Source organism: Pleurodeles waltl, chromosome 10 (assembly GCF_031143425.1).
Source record: "Pleurodeles waltl isolate 20211129_DDA chromosome 10, aPleWal1.hap1.20221129, whole genome shotgun sequence".
Taxonomy (NCBI): domain Eukaryota; kingdom Metazoa; phylum Chordata; class Amphibia; order Caudata; family Salamandridae; genus Pleurodeles; species Pleurodeles waltl.
The window spans coordinates 587,365,921-587,381,488 of NC_090449.1; the positions used below are offsets into that span (position 1 = coordinate 587,365,921).

Here is a 15,568-nt window from a genome sequence, read left to right on the forward strand (position 1 = left end):
TTCTTTCTGGGAAGTAAGCATGTTCTTTTAAATCAGAGACATCAGCATGCTTTAAAACAATATAATTTGGTCCACCAGATGGTGTTGAATCAGAAATGTACAGTTTGGAAACAAGATGTTGGGCAAGATCAATTTTGGGTAATGTGCAGTGTTTACTTCCATAATAGCATGGGGAGTCCATCTAAACACATGAGCTATTCAACCTCATGGAGACCTTACACCTAAGAAAACTAAGGAGTATCTGTTTTATTTGTACAACTAACTCCTACTTTTTAAAATGTATAAGATGATTTAATGCAGCTCCTCTCTGCAAAAGTAAAATAATGTTGAATGCAGTAGTAAAATAAAACTTCCGGTTGATTTAATTATCACTGGGAAATAATATACACAACATTACTGTATCTCAAGTTATTTTCAGCATTCCCATCATCAAAAGACATCAAGATATCAGGGAGAGAGATGCTAGTACCCAATTTGTTCTCCTGTTCTAGAACCTTCACAAGGATTTTGGGAGACAAGTCGCTTGAAATGGACACAAGACGTTATGAATTACGTCCTTGCACACAGATGGAAATCATGTTCAAGAATTTGCTTTATGTCTCTTCAACTAGATAGTGTCAATGAAGTTCAAAGATAGGCGGTTGGGTATACCATTGCCTAAATCATAAATGGACTGAGATTGCTGTTAAGATGGTGACGAAGACACTGGTTGGATCAGGACAATTAATTTTCAACTGGTGACACATTCAAAACTAATATAAATAAAATAGACTTCATAAATCAAACCAAGGTACAGCAGTATATGGGATGTGCTTGAAAGCCTTTAAAGCATTTATCAGAGGTCAATTAACTGATTTTCTGTTTGCAATATAAAAATGCACATGCCTCTCTGCTGGAAGCAAATTAAATCATTGAAGATTTACTTAAAAATGAATGTGTGCTACCAAAGAAACAATAGATAGAAATGATCAGCAACTTAGTGCAGGAGAGCTAACAGCTAAAACTGGTAGTCAGATATAAATATCTGGAAAGTAAATTTGTCCAGAAATGATTCTGGGAAGTGTACTGTGAAAATGCTGTCTCTCACATCTCTTCCACAACGATCAGTTGCATGAGGTTCTACAGGAGGAGTTGGTGAATACTCTTGGTGGGTGTTTAGTGGCCGCCAAACCTTACAGAAGCAGAGAAAAGCTTAAAGCACGAAATGTAAAGTATGGCGTGGTAGAATCTAAAAACAAATGGAATACTGTGACCTACAATACCTTGAGAAAACCAGGTGCTTGGATGGCATTTTTGGAAGTGTGCCCCCCATTAATTATTTGAAAATCATTTTAAAGAAAAGACTTGCCTTATGAGCGCTTTAAAAGGTCAGCAGTACTTTGTGGGGATTTCTCAGAAAACGTCAATCTGCTTTCACTACAGATAAAACAGTTATCACAGCCCAGGATGTTACAAGGAGATCAATCGACGGTTTGGCAAAGCTTTTTAACAAAAACAAACCATCAGGGTGTGCTCCTACCCTCAAAAGCCAGTTACGTTATGGTATTGATGTTTTAGCCTGTTCCCTACACTTGTGGTAGTACAGCTTGCTATTCTATCCTAAAGGTTCTCTTTTATTAAAGATTGAACGACGGAAAGGAAATGTTTCTTACCTCAAATTGTCAAAGCCAATTCACCTTAGAGTACAATGTAGGTCTTTGACGGCTAGATCCACGTCAGATTTACAGGATAGACATACACTATGTTTATACAGAATTTATCTTAATCAAAATAATTCAGAAAGTCAGTGGTGATCCTGAAAGCCTTTTATGAATCTGGCCCCAGACCTAAGTTGGACACCCTGGGTACAGAAGTCTAGATAGAAGAAGTGTGCTGAAGTTGGTGAGAGGCAATTTATCAAAAACTATTTATTTCTCTAAATGGTAAAATATTTGTATTTATTCGGATTTTAAACTTGTTTGCAATTTAAAACAAAAATGTTTTAAGGCACCAGTATGTCAATGAGATTGTACTACATTCGATCTTTAATGAAGATGAATTACAAGTCTGTGAAAGAAAATTTATCAGTCTAGCCATTAAGTTTAAACATGGAACTAGGATACCTATTTCTTCAGGTCTGTTCCACTAACCAGTTTTAACTTGAACAACTCACTGATGTCGCGCTAGGATGTAACAGAACACCGCCTGTCATCTTCAAGCTGAGACATCAGTGTAACATAAAAGCTTTCTTAAAGGTCACTTTAAATTTCCTTAATCCTGCAAAAGCAAATGGTGCCTGGGGATTTTGCATGGACTCTAGTACTATACCAGAACAATGTGCCTTTGGCTATAGTTTCCTTCCGATTCTGGAAGTATATAGATTACTATTATCAGTTAAGAAATTACACGCCTCTACAACACGAACTCAAAAGGAGAACTCTGTTCTCATAAAATAAACTTTTATCTTTCTGGTTTGTGGACACTCGGAAGTATCCTTTCTCTCTTCTGAAGGTGAGGTATTTGAGTGCATTTAGCAACCAAAACCTAAGGATTCTTCTAATCTGGACTGTTATTCTAAAAATGCCCTTTGATATAAAACAACTTCAAACATATTTACTTACTTTAAACGTTAACATCGTGCACCTAGACTGAATCAGTACTAGGGCGCTCTACAGCGAAACATTCTAGAATAAAAAGTTACATTGAGACAGAGAAGAGGAAAAACATCCGGTCATTAAATAAATGAATTTAACATTTAAAACAGAGCATATGAAAATATAATTCATGAGATTTGTGCAATACAATGAGAATACGTTTTATTTAAAGGGGTGAGGGCTGGAGGGAGAGAGTGCCAGGCTGCAGAAGGTGCATCACTAAAGGACTGCTTTGAGCAGTAGAAGTTCTCAACTCTGGGGGTTCAGAAAGAAATGTATTAAACTCTTACTCTTCTTTGACTGCTGGAGATCTTGAACACACTGGACAGGTAAGGTGGATTACTTTCACAGATCGCCTTGTGGGAAAGGCAGCAGATATTATATTTGATTCTAACCCAAATATGTAGCTAATTGAACTTGCGAAATATAGGTGAAATGTGATCAACGTTACTGGCAGAGTGGACTAACATAGCTGCTGAGCGCACCATGGGTATGAGAGGTTCCAGTGAAGATTGAGAACATACGCTGGAGAGCTAGACTTATATCACCTTTCATAGGGATGCTTACTGCATACGGTAAATACAGTAGAAATGAATGCAACACTCCAACCTGTCAAACAGAACATGTACATTTAGCAACAGCTGACACATATATTGAAGAATCACTTACAGACTTTGGTAAGCTCTGAAAGGCTTGCTTTACTTGAGGCTCCATCTGCTTCATGGCCTGTAAGGCATACCGACCTTAAGACAACACAAGAAAAAAATATGCCGACCTTGCATGTCATCATACAATAATAAAAACTCAACACTTACTGCAACAATTCTGTAACCAGGTCCATATGCCACCAACCCTTGTTTGCTTTGGGCAAGAACTACATAACATGACTAAAATATATCTAACTAGAAGGTGATAGAGGACTTGCCTTAAGTCATTCTAACAACAGTAAACAACAAAAATGGGGTTTGTTCGCCAGAAATATCACTAGGCTTGATATTGTCCTGAAAGAAGGGCTCTATAAAGATATTCTAGGACAAAATGTAAGAATATAGCCTATTGTCAGACCGAAGCATGTTAGGTATGCAAGTATGTCGGAAGCAAAATGAACAATGGCTTCTACACACAATAAATACCTTGCTTCAAAGGAGATGCAACTCCTACAACGGATCCTACCATCTAAAATGTAGGATACAACAGTTTGTTTTAGGTGCCTGTGTTTTACATGCATGTTTTTAGCTAGTTTCACTGTTATTATTTGCATCCAGCAAGGTCATGAATTATGTGTACACATAAGGTCAAAGGGAAAGGATGTGTGTGGTCAAATACAAATACAGCCCTTTCAGCCCAGACATAAATGATGTCTTTGCTGTTGTTAGTTTCCATCGATGCATCATGTCCATGCATTTATTTTTGAAGCCATGGTTCACAAAGGGTAGTGCTTGTTACAAGAAGAAACATAGTTTATTACATTACTTGGAGCGCTATCCTGTGAACATCACTACAGGCAGCTGGGGTATGATCAAGCAATAGAAAGGATCTTCATGTCCCGTGAACTTTAAGCAAGCGGATTCCCAAGAGTCAACGCCATTTAAGAAAAAACGGGATAAAGGTCATGGAAGAGGTCTGCTGGGTGAGTAACTTCCTTGACTGGGCTTTAGTCTGCTCAGTGCACACCCATTAAGCTATTTGCCTTCCCCATCAATGCTTCTTCGCTTCCTAAACATTCTATTGATATTTTTAATTTTTTTATTGATGTGAAGCTTGACCTATTATTCCTCACTGAGACTTGGCTTAGTGAGTCCTCAAATCCTGAGATTACATTGCCCCTCCCTGTGGGCTACCTCAGAATCTATTTGGATGGGGTCATTCGCAAGCAGGGAGCGGCTGCTAATATATTTAAATACTTATATCAGGGGCTGTCCTTTCCTTTACACAATTTGCAGCAGGTGGAGGGGGTGAGTTTCTCTTTAAAGATCTCCCCTAACTTCACTCTTTCTGGAGCCCTCATTTATTGTCCATCTGGGCCGGGAGTAGAAGATGTTAATTCATTTGGTGAGGTTCCTGCCGCTTTATGTTTTTTTTTTTGTGTTTTGCAATTCTTTATTGAAAATTATAAGCATGGAAACAGCATCATGCATAACAATGACATTACAAAGGAGAATAACGAGCTTTCTCCATTAGTACATCCAGCACTTTAGTAATAACCAAAACCTCAGCAGTGATATACAGTGCCACAAATTTACAAGAAGTTAACAGCATGGGCATATATGATTGCATGTGCAAGGCCCTAGGCTTTACCAACCGAGGAAAAGGCATGGTACCATAAGATGTCAATGCCGACCGCAGGTGGGGGGCAGAGCAAGGCTCAACGCAAGGACTTGTGTATCGACAGTGGACCCAAGGGATCTCTAGTTTACCTACCTGATGGGAGGAGAGGGTAACTAACAGATCTAGGATCCTTGGTAGGAGGGGATCACAGCAGAGTACAGCGGTGCAAACAAGGGCGTGTCAGAAGGACAACAGCAATCGCTGGGAGCTCTTATCTTATTATGGAGAGAGAGGAGATGGTTATGCAGTGGATGAAGAGTGGGAGGAATGAAAATTAGGATCAGGTTCCTAGGAAAGTAAGAGAAATAAAATACAAAGTTGGGACAGAAGAGGATCAGAGGAAAGAAGTGCAGAGAGGTGAGGGAAGAGGAGGAAGGAAGGGATAAAGAAAGGGAGATAGAGGGGAGAAAGCAGTGAGGGCAGGGAGAGAGAAAAAAAGAGAAAAGAGAAAGAGGAAGAGAGAAAGAAAGAGAAAGAAGGAAAGAGAAAATGTAAGAGCGATAGATAGGAAGAGAAGGAGAAATAGAGCGAGGAAGAGAAAGAAAGAGAGAGAGAGAGAGAGAGAATGGGAGAAAGAGAGAGCGACCGGTGGGTAATAGGGGAGGGGGGCATAGAAGGGAAGAAAGGGATGAAGGAATGAGCTGTAGGTTCTGCTATCTGTGAGCTGGAGGAAAGGGGCCCATGTTTGCAGAAATACCTCTGTCCTATCCTGTATAAATAAGGCATTCATGGGCAGCTGTTTAGAACATTGCTGACAACCATTCGTCATGTGAAGGGGCAATGCTACTCGCCAGAGTCAAAGAATACAAAGTTTAGCCGTAGCCAGCGCCGTATGCAGGAGTCTGAGTTGCGTGCGGGGCAGGCCCTGGACCCCCCTCAGCGTAACCCCAACTGCCTCCCAGTATGGTTGTATATTTGGATAATCACTGAGTATATGTAGTAGGTCGCAACGCGGGTGGGGGCAGCACCAGCAAGTCGTATGTGGCAACAGTCCTGCTGCTCTAAACTTCTGGGGCATCCAGTAACAGTCATGCAGGGTTTTGAAAGGACAAATTTCATTCGGGCCTCCGGGGCACTCCGTTACTGTGCATCCAATAGGGCAGTCCACTCTTCCAATTACAGGTAGAATGTGATATGGGTTTGTCATTTGGCCTTGAGGGAGGTTAGGAGGGGCATAGCGAATAGGTGACGGTTTAGTAGGTTGTGCAGACCAGACACCACTCCTCGGAAGGAACCCAAGGTTCATAAATCGAGCACTGGGGAACACTGTAGGTGCCATGGGCAGGTCCCCATACGCTATGAAGGTAGTGTGAGAGCAGCCGGTACTGCCAGGAATAGTGGCTGGGGAGCACAAATTCAACTTTTAAATCTGGAAACGGCTTCAGCATCCCATTATCTTGGAGTTGATCGATAGATAAGTTAAGCTGCCCTTAGTCCGCCAGTCCTCCCAATCAACCACTTCCCCCACCTACTAGTAAAACAGCATAGCCCCAGAGTGGCGCATAAGTATGAATCTGAGGGTCCACTCCTAGAAGGGGGTGAGCCCGGCGCCGAGAGTGCAGCATGTCCTGCATCACTGGATGAGCGGGTTGGGGCGGGGGAGCTCTGGCGCCAGAAAGCACATCTAGGCCCCATGGCATATGTGATAGTGTGCGTTCTGCCTTTACCCACAGGGGTAGGTCTGGGACAGCAGGAAGCATGAAGGCCAGCTGAGAAAGGTGGAATACCAGAGCACAGTGTTCCACAGAAGGTAATCCCAGGCCTCTGCATTCCCGAAGCACAATGAGTTTAGATTTGGAGAGCCGTGGTCTCATGGAGCCCGATACAAATGTACGTATGCAGTTATCTACCTTCCTGAGCATTGGCAGAGGTACTTGTAGCGGTAATATCCCTAGGACACATGTATATCGTGGCAAGGTAACAATGATACATCCTGCACTCTCCCCCAAAGGGAGAGCCCCAATTGGAACCATCTTTTCAAAATCTCATTTGATGGGAGCAAGCAGTGGTTCCAGGTTATCTTGCACCAGATCATCCAGGCCCCTATTGAGGAGTATCGCTAGGTATTTAAGGTGCGACTGTTTCCAGGAAATTGGAAAGGCCACTAGAGCTGCGCTCGTAGTCACCGGGGACAGGGGCAGAGCTTCACTTTTATCCCAGTTGATTTTATACCAAGATATTGCTTCAAATTCTGCCAGAATAGCCCGTAGCGCTGGGAGGGAGCGTGTAAGGTCAGTGAGAGTGAGTAGTATGTCATCAGAATAGAGGTAGGTATGGGGATGCTCGCTATGAGGGGTGACCGTCAGATAAGAGCTGCCAAAAGCTCAACTGCCAAGAGAAGTAGCAGCGGCAACAGTAGGCAGCCTTGTTGAGTTCCTCTTTTAACGGAAAACACGCCAGAGAGGAATCCCCCGCAGATGAGGTGAGTCATACAACCAACGGACTTTGTAAATGAACTCATCTCCCAAACCGAAGCGTTTCATGGTCTCAAAGAGATACCACCATTTGATTCTATCGAAGGCTTTCTCAACATCAAGGAAGAGAGCCACGATCTCTTCGCTAGAGTCTCTGGTGGTCCAGAGTGCATGTGCTGGGGTGTTGAGGTGGTTCCTAGAGGACCGCCCAGGTACAAATCCCTCCTGGTTGTGGTGGATAAGGGACAATATAACCTTTTTGAGGCGGGCCACCAAGATGCCAGCCATTATTTTGACATCCCCATAGAGGAGGGAAATGGGTTGATAGCTGCCGCACAATAATGGTCCTTCCCTGGTTTCGATAGGACCGTTATGGACACCCTATTAAAAATAGGGTTCAGGGAGCCTGTACTTTCCGCACCCCGGAAGGCTTCATATAGTGAGTCTACTGTTGACGCTCTCGCCGGGAATCAGTCTTTGCGAGGGGCCTTGTGGTAGGGCAAGTTGGATATGGCTTGCATTATCTCCTCTATGCTGATCTCTCCCCTCAGTAGCCCTCTTCCCTCTGCACTGAGACTAGGTACATGGGCCGCCTCAAAAAAACTCAGCGAGTATGCCATGGTTCGCTTCCCTTTCGGGAGCATAAAGGGTCCGGTAGAAGCACCCAAATGCACCAGCTATATCCTGTGGGTGTGTGGGGAGTGTACCATCAACATCCCGTATGGCAGGAATGGCTAGCGCTGCCTCTTGCTGACGTAGTTGAGCTGCTAAGAGTCGGCCTGCCTTTTCTCCGTGCTCCTAATGTCTACCCTTCAACCTTGGTAGTGCGTACTCTGCCTGGGAGGTATAGAGAGCATTAAGCTCCATTTTTGAGGCCGGGGAGGGACTTGTGATGTAGTCGCGGGTCCAAGTTGCTGTAGTTCCCTCCAGCTCTAGTTAGCGAGAGCGTCTCTGGGCATTAGCGAGAGCGGCGTCTCTCATAAGTCGCCGTCTTAGTGTTGCCTTTGCCACTGCCCAGAAAACCTGAGGAGAAGAGACCGAGCCTTTATTGCCAGTTATGTAGGCAGAGACGTGGGCGTGTAGTTGATCCTTGCCATGCAGCGTACGGTATTGCGATACATTCAGGCACCATGGCTTACATCCTTGGGAAGCAAAACCTAAGTCTAGCGCTAAGAAAACCGGTGCATCGTCAGATAGTGCTGCTTCCAGTATCTAGGAGTCCCTAACCGTGAGAACCAATTTATGGGCAATAGGAAAGTAGTCCAACCGAGACTGCGTCCCGTGGACCTGCGATATAAAGGTATACTCAAGATTGAGCCGATGTGAAAGGCGCCAGTGATCCATCAACCCATGGTCCGACAGTACGTCCTCCCACAGTGCTCTGACAGCGTTATTGCCGATATCCAATCTGCCCGTCCCATCAAAAACCGCGACACAGCCAGGTTGGCCCACCCAGTCTCGTTTTTTTCAGATTCTAAGGATGATAGATGTGTTTCTTGCAAGAGGGCAACATCTGTACGTTTGGATTGTAAATAGGATAGGACCTTCTTTCTTTTGATGTAGTGCGTGAGGCCATGAACATTCCACGATACAGTAGTCAATGGGAGGGCAGTCCTCATTCTCGGAGCAGTCATGTGGGTCTGCAGAGGTAAGATAGTTACTATCGGGTCTATGAAGCATGGAATGGCGATTCAGACTATCTATGTTGGAGTAGATGGCAATGAGGATGGGGGGAGGGAACCGCTGTTGCACTCAGAAGATGCAGACCAGTCAGAGAAAAGAAAGAAAAGAGGGGGGGGGGGGAAGAGACTAAAGCTAGAAGCAGAGAGAGAAGGAGAGATAGTTATGAGGCTCACAGAGAAAAAGGAGGCGGTAACTGAGGTTAGGTTTGGGATCAGGAGGAGTACCTTTTGTGAGCTAAACTCTGTTAAACTGTGGGTCTAATCCTGTGAAACCCACAGCCAGGCAGTTACGAGGGAGGGAGGCAGGGAGCCAATGAGAAGAAAACTAAGACATATCAAAACCAGAACAAGGGTGGGGATGCCAAGAGTCGGGGGTAGAGGGGTAGAAGAAGAGAGCGGCAAGGGAAGGAGACGATAGGGGGCGGGGGATGTGTCCTGAGTATGAAGGCCCGACCTCTGAGCTCTCGCAGAGATAGTGGCACCATCGGGGGATGATTATAGGAGAACGCAGACTAGGGGTAGCAGTGGCAAGATGAGTAAAACTATCAGGGAAGTGAAAGGGATGAGGAAGGGGTGGTCTAAGAGAAAAGAGGGTGGGGGGTGGTTTGGTCACAGATGGGACCTTCGGTCTTGGCGATAATGGAGGTTATGTCAAACCAGGATGAAAAGGGTGTGTCCTGAAGGGTGTTTCGTAAACAGCATAAATGCCCTCACAGATACATGTTGATGGATAGGGCCACGTGGATGGAAAAAGTAGACAAATTCTCAGGAACATGGGGGGGAGGGGGCTCTCCCTAATCACTGGTCGGGTAGGACAAGGGGATAGATAGCCCAGCAGGAGCGAACGGATTGAGGGGCACCCTTCCTTATATGAAAGCAGAACCTTGATCATAGAAGCAGATAGTGCTCATAGGAGAACAGTACAATAATAAACAGTAGACTTGTGTCAAATAGAATGTTAGGTTCACTATGACCCCTATGTGCCGGGCCTAGGGATGCCCAGATAGAGTGCAGGGGGATATCCACACCAGGGCGATTGATGCAGCATTAACATCAGTAACAACAACAGTAAGAACAGCTATAGCAATGATATGGTAGCAAAGGTATATATGCATGGCACTTAACGCTCAGAAGATGGTCATTTTGGTTGCCCGCACGTGATCAGCAGATAGTCCAGCAATTATCCCCCGGAAACATGTCAATCAATCAGTCAGCAGGGGGCAGAGGTTTCAAAGGGGACCTTGATTTGTCTCTGTGCAACCCCTGAGTGATGTCTGCCACCGCCTGAAGGGCCATGTCTTTGCCATCCTGAGATCTCAGTGGTCACAAAACCATCCCCTTTTCTGTGCTGCAGAGTAAATGTGGAGGGCACCAGGGTCGATGTCCATGTGTAGAGTAGAGGCACTAAGGGCCAGATGTAGCAAGCATTTTGCATGGTGCAAACTGCAAAAATCGCAGTTTGTCCCATGCAAAATGCCCATCGCAATGCTCATTCACAATTTGCGAGTGGGTACAGACTCGCAAATTGTGAATGCGACTCGCAAATAGGAAGGGGTGTCCCCTTCCTATTTGCGACTCGCATCGCTATGCTAAATTGCTTTGTGACAGCGAACGCGGTCGCAAAGCAATTCGCAGTTACCACCAGTGTCACACTGGTGGTAACCCATTCGCAAAAGGGAAGGGGTCCCTAGGGGACCCCTTCCCCTTTGTGAATGTTGCCAAAAATGTTTTTTCAGAGCAGGCAGTGATCCAATGGACCACTGCCTACTCTGAAAAAACGAAACCAAATGGTTTCGTTATTTATTTTTATTTTGCAACTCGTTTTCCTTTAAGGAAAACGGGCTGCAAAATAAAATAAAAAAACTGCTTTATTTAAAAAAGCAGTCACAGACATGGAGGTCTGCTGACTTCAGCAGGCCACCATCCCTGTGAGTGAAGGGACTCGCTATGGGGTCGCAAAATGCGACCCACCTCATTATTAATGAGGTGGGTCTTTGCGACCCCATAGCGAGTCACAGACGGTGTCTGAGACACCGTTCTGCATCCGATATTGCGACTCGGAAATTGCGAGTCACACCGACTCGCAATTTCCGATTCGCAATATCGGAACTTCGTAAATCTGGCCCTTAGCGTGGAGGGGCTTGACGTCAGGTCTGCGGACCCGTGGTCCATGAGTTGGGCAGAAAGGCCATCCAAGAAAGAGCGCAGATCCGTAGGCTCAAAAAAATCCCTGGATTTACCATCCATTATTAATCACATTCGGGCCGGCTCGAAGAGTTCAAATTTAGTGTTCAAATGTCGCAATTGGGGCCTAGGTGTGAAGAACCCTTTTCTTTTTTCATTCGTTTCATGTGAGAAGTCCGCAGCAATAGAGATTTCATGGCTGTCGTTGTGGTATGGGCCATGGGCCCTCGCAGTTAGTAACAGCTGGCGGATCTGTTCATGCCATAGGAAGCACGCCGTGATGGGACGGGGCCTCCCGGCAGTGTTCTTGTGGAGGGGGCCAATCTTGAGGACTTGCTGAAATTCCAGCATGGGAAAAAAGTAAGGCATGTGAGAGTAGTAATTAAGTCTTTAAGGGAGGCCCTCAGATCTGAACCCTCCTCTTTTTCCGGTAGGCCAAAAAACAGACTGTCTCTCCGGCTCCTGTCCTCTAGGTCCGTGAGTTTGTGTCAGAGGAATTGTAGTTCTGGTTCATTATTCGACAGGATTGCTATCCTACTTTCGACAGCATTCATGCAATGGTCCAGATCTGTGACTTTGTCAAGGAAACCAGCTATGTCCGCACAGATCGACTGAGTCTGCAGACAGGTCTGTGATCTTGGAGTCCATGGCGTCCAGGTGACGGCCTACTGCGGAAATTCCGTGCAGAATAAACTCCATGGCAGTGACTGAGCGGGTGTCCATTGAGGCATCCCTAGAGCTGGGGCCAAGAGTGACAGCGGATGAGGGCATTGAGCAGCTGTTGCGTAGATTTATGAGATGGTTTGCCGGAGGGCATCTCCACAAAGGGGTGGACTGATGGCGCCAAGAGGGCTTTCGGAGCCCAGAGCCAGAGGCCCAGTGTCAGAGCGATGGCAGCTTCAGTGGGGGTCCGAGGTCTGGTCAAACATCCCAACTTTATCATATCTGCAGGGCACAGCTGTGTCACCCAGCTACACTTGTCCTGCCTCAAAAAGGTTGGGTAGGGTGACTCACCAGTACTGAGGATCACACATTCGGTGAAGGTAGCAGCTGTAACAAACTAAGATCCTGGATATGAGGGCCGTTGGTCCACAGTCCAATGATGGACAAGTTACTGCATGGGAGCAGCCGCCCTTTGTTCCCCCGGCAACTGTTATAGGTCAACACCGTCTTCTGAGGGTGGAAGAGTGGATCAAGGCGTAGGAAAACACTACCCTGAAAATTATTTGGATGTAGTTGGCTTGTCTATTACTCCATCGGGGCTTTCAGTGGGGTGACATACGTGTTCGTGGGGCAGAGGGTGGTGCTCCTGGCGAGATGCGTCCTTGTTGACTCAGGGCTATGAAGGACCATTGCGGGGCGACCAGTGTGGCGTTGCATTGGTCAATGCAGCCCACCAGCAGGGAGAAGAAGGTGGAAGGGTGCTCCAGATTGTCGGTCAGCCCCCCAGCCGATAGCCCTTATGCTAGCGTCCACCCTAGGCAAAGGTGTTGTCCAGCGGGTAGAGACAGAGAAGGAAGCGTGGGTAGAAGTTAGAGAAGTCTGGCCTGCTGTTTTGCACACTGCTACAAGCCAGCAAAACCACTCCAGGTGTGAGATGTGTTTAGTAACGGGGGGAGAAGTAGGGGGTGCGTGTCAACAGCGTCCACACGTGAGACCCCTCCGACGAGCCTCGTCCAGTACGCGCTGCCATTTCCAAGAACTCAGAAAATCACTGATAAGCACTGGAAATGTTGAAGAATCTGAAAGTCCTGTAAATCCTGAAAGTCCTGAAAATGCTGAAAGTTGGGCTCCGTTGCCACTCTGTGGGTTGCGGCAGCCGCACGCGAGACTTCCCCATTGGGCCTCTTCCAGTGCACATAGCCGAGATGCCGCTGACTCAGAAATCGAGCCTTCGGCTGCTTGCACGTTGTCGGCCACAGGCTCCTCTGTCTTGCTGCAAGCACCCTGGAGGCCCCTGTTCCCGTCCGAAGAAAGGATGAGGCTCCCGCAATGTCCCCTCAGCTCTGCCACTGCCCCCAAGAACACACCGGCCCGCGGAGCTCAACAATCATGCAGCCATTTTCCCTGTGGCTAGACCTCGTCCACCCACCCCTTTATGTTTTAAGACCACTCATTTTATGGCGACAGGGGATTTTAATATTCATCTGGATGATCCAAAGGATGCTCTGGATTGCTGTCTTATTAACTTGCTGGCTTCACTCTATCTTTGCCAACTCATTAAAATGCCCACTCACAAGACTGATTATACCATTAACCTTGTTTTCTCTAACTTGGATCATATGGGGTTAGCCCACCCTTGTGAGCTGGCTTGGATGGATCATTGGCCTATTCCTTTCTTCTTGCCTGTATCAACTAGGGAGATTCAAGTGATAGTTATCCCAAGGTCTTTGTGCTCTTGGAGGTTTGTGAACAAAGCAGATTTTCATGATGCCAAACAGTCCTCCTGCCCTCTGTTGTCAAGTGTGTGGAAGATGAATGGGCCCTTGTCTCAGGCTGGCTCTTGGCAGCTATGGGTAAAGTTTGCCGAGCAGAGTTCTTCACTCTCCTCACTGTTCAGCCTCATGGTTCTCTCTGGCACTTCCGCTTATTAAAATACATTGTAAACAGGTGTAAAGGAAATGGAGATGAATCTACTTCCCAGAGGATAAAATTATCTATGAACATAACGTGGGTGGTGTATTTCTCTAAGAAAATCTGAGAACCTGATAACTCTACAAAGGAAACTTTTAAAGTTCAAAAAGCTTTTTTGAAGCTGAAAGCTTGTACCTCAAGAGTTCCCCAGACCCAAGAATGATGCTACAACCCGCCACCTTTCGACTCGGTCGTAATGTGGCAGTCAAAATACCACCATGGCAGGGTCATAATGACGTCCCAAGTCTGGAAATTTTTAGACCTATTTTGTTGCTCACCACCACTCCTAAAATGCTTGAGCAGTTAGTGAATCAGCAATTAAATACCTTTTTCGAACACCATGAGCTGTTGCGTCCTTCTCAATAAGGATTTCACCAGAGAGACAGGCCTTCATTACGAGTGTGGCGGTCTCAAGACCACCACACTCGCAATGGCGGTTGGACCGCCGCAGACAGGGATGTCCGACCGCCCGAATATGACTGTGGCATATGGGCCACGGTCCGACCGTCGGCACAGCCAGGTTGCCGCCTGTCGACAGCCTGGCGGTCGCAATCCGCCCGGGCAGCGCTACAAGCAGCGCTGCCCTGGGGATTATGAGTCCCCTTTCCACCAGCCTTTGCATGGCGGTCTCACCGCAATGCAGACACTGGCAGAAAAGGGGTGTTGGGGGGCCCTATGGGGGCCCCTGCACTTCCCATGCACTTGGCGTGGGCAATGCAGGGTCCCCCATGGACAAAGCCATCGTGCATTTCATTGCCCGAATTAGGGGAAGTGAAATGCACGACGGTTGCTGTCGCACCAGACGCACCACAACATTGTCGCTTGGTCAATTACGAGGCGGCGTCAATATTGTTGTGAGTGTTCTGCTGGCCCAGCGGAACACTCCTAATATGGCAGGCAAAAGACCTCCATTACTAGTGGTCTCTTGCCTGCAGCGGCTTCGGCGGTCCTATGAAAGGACCGCTGAAGTCGTAATGAGGCCCACAGTACTCAGCTTTGCAATGGATCCAGTCCTTTTTGTCAGACAGATGGCAAGTGTCAGGTTGGAGCCATTTCTCTCCTCTGCTACAGCCGTTAAATTTAGGGATGCTCGTGGTCCGTCCCAGTGTCCCACTCTATCTAATGTGTATATGTCACATTTGGCTTCAATTATTACTTTGTGGATGACACTCAACTTGTTTTTTCTATAGGTTAGAACCCTGCAGTGGGGCAGGTGACTTTTAAGCACTGTATACTGAAGGTGGTGGAGTGGATGCATCAGAACAGTTTACATTGTAACTCCTCTAGAACAGATTCTCCTTTTTGGCTACAAGATAATTGGATAGTCTAGTAACTGGTGGCCAATTGAGCTGGACATGGCCCTAACCTCTGCATCTGTTGTAAAAAACTCTTGGAGTAAAGATTGATGATAGTTTTTTTTTTCCAACCCCACATCACTTCCCAGGCAGGGACGAGTTTTGCTCTGATTCATTTGTTGAAGAAGCCACTAAACTATGTTCCCTTTCAGAGGTGGAAAACTACTGTACATGCGTTAATTACCTCAAGACTGGATTATGCTAATGCTCTATTTTTCAGTCTAACAGGTGATCTTATCAAACATTTGCAAGTGGTTCAAAATTCTGCAGCTAGACGGACTTCGGGGGGGCGTGTGGGTTCCTAGAAACCATTCAATTACTGTTCACCTCAAAGAATT

At 46.2% G+C, this 15,568-nt stretch overlaps 1 protein-coding gene across 3 annotated transcripts in view; it reads right to left on the reverse strand.

The window, feature by feature from the left end:
• DNAJC19 (DnaJ heat shock protein family (Hsp40) member C19) overlaps positions 1 to 15,568 on the reverse strand; it is a 143,051-nt gene that overhangs the window by 87,994 nt on the left and 39,489 nt on the right. For all 3 annotated transcript variants that reach the window (XM_069211046.1, XM_069211047.1, XM_069211045.1), the window contains one exon: positions 3,303 to 3,376. In XM_069211046.1, the coding sequence (XP_069067147.1) occupies positions 3,303 to 3,376 (74 nt within the window). The remainder of the gene's footprint in view (positions 1 to 3,302; positions 3,377 to 15,568) is intronic.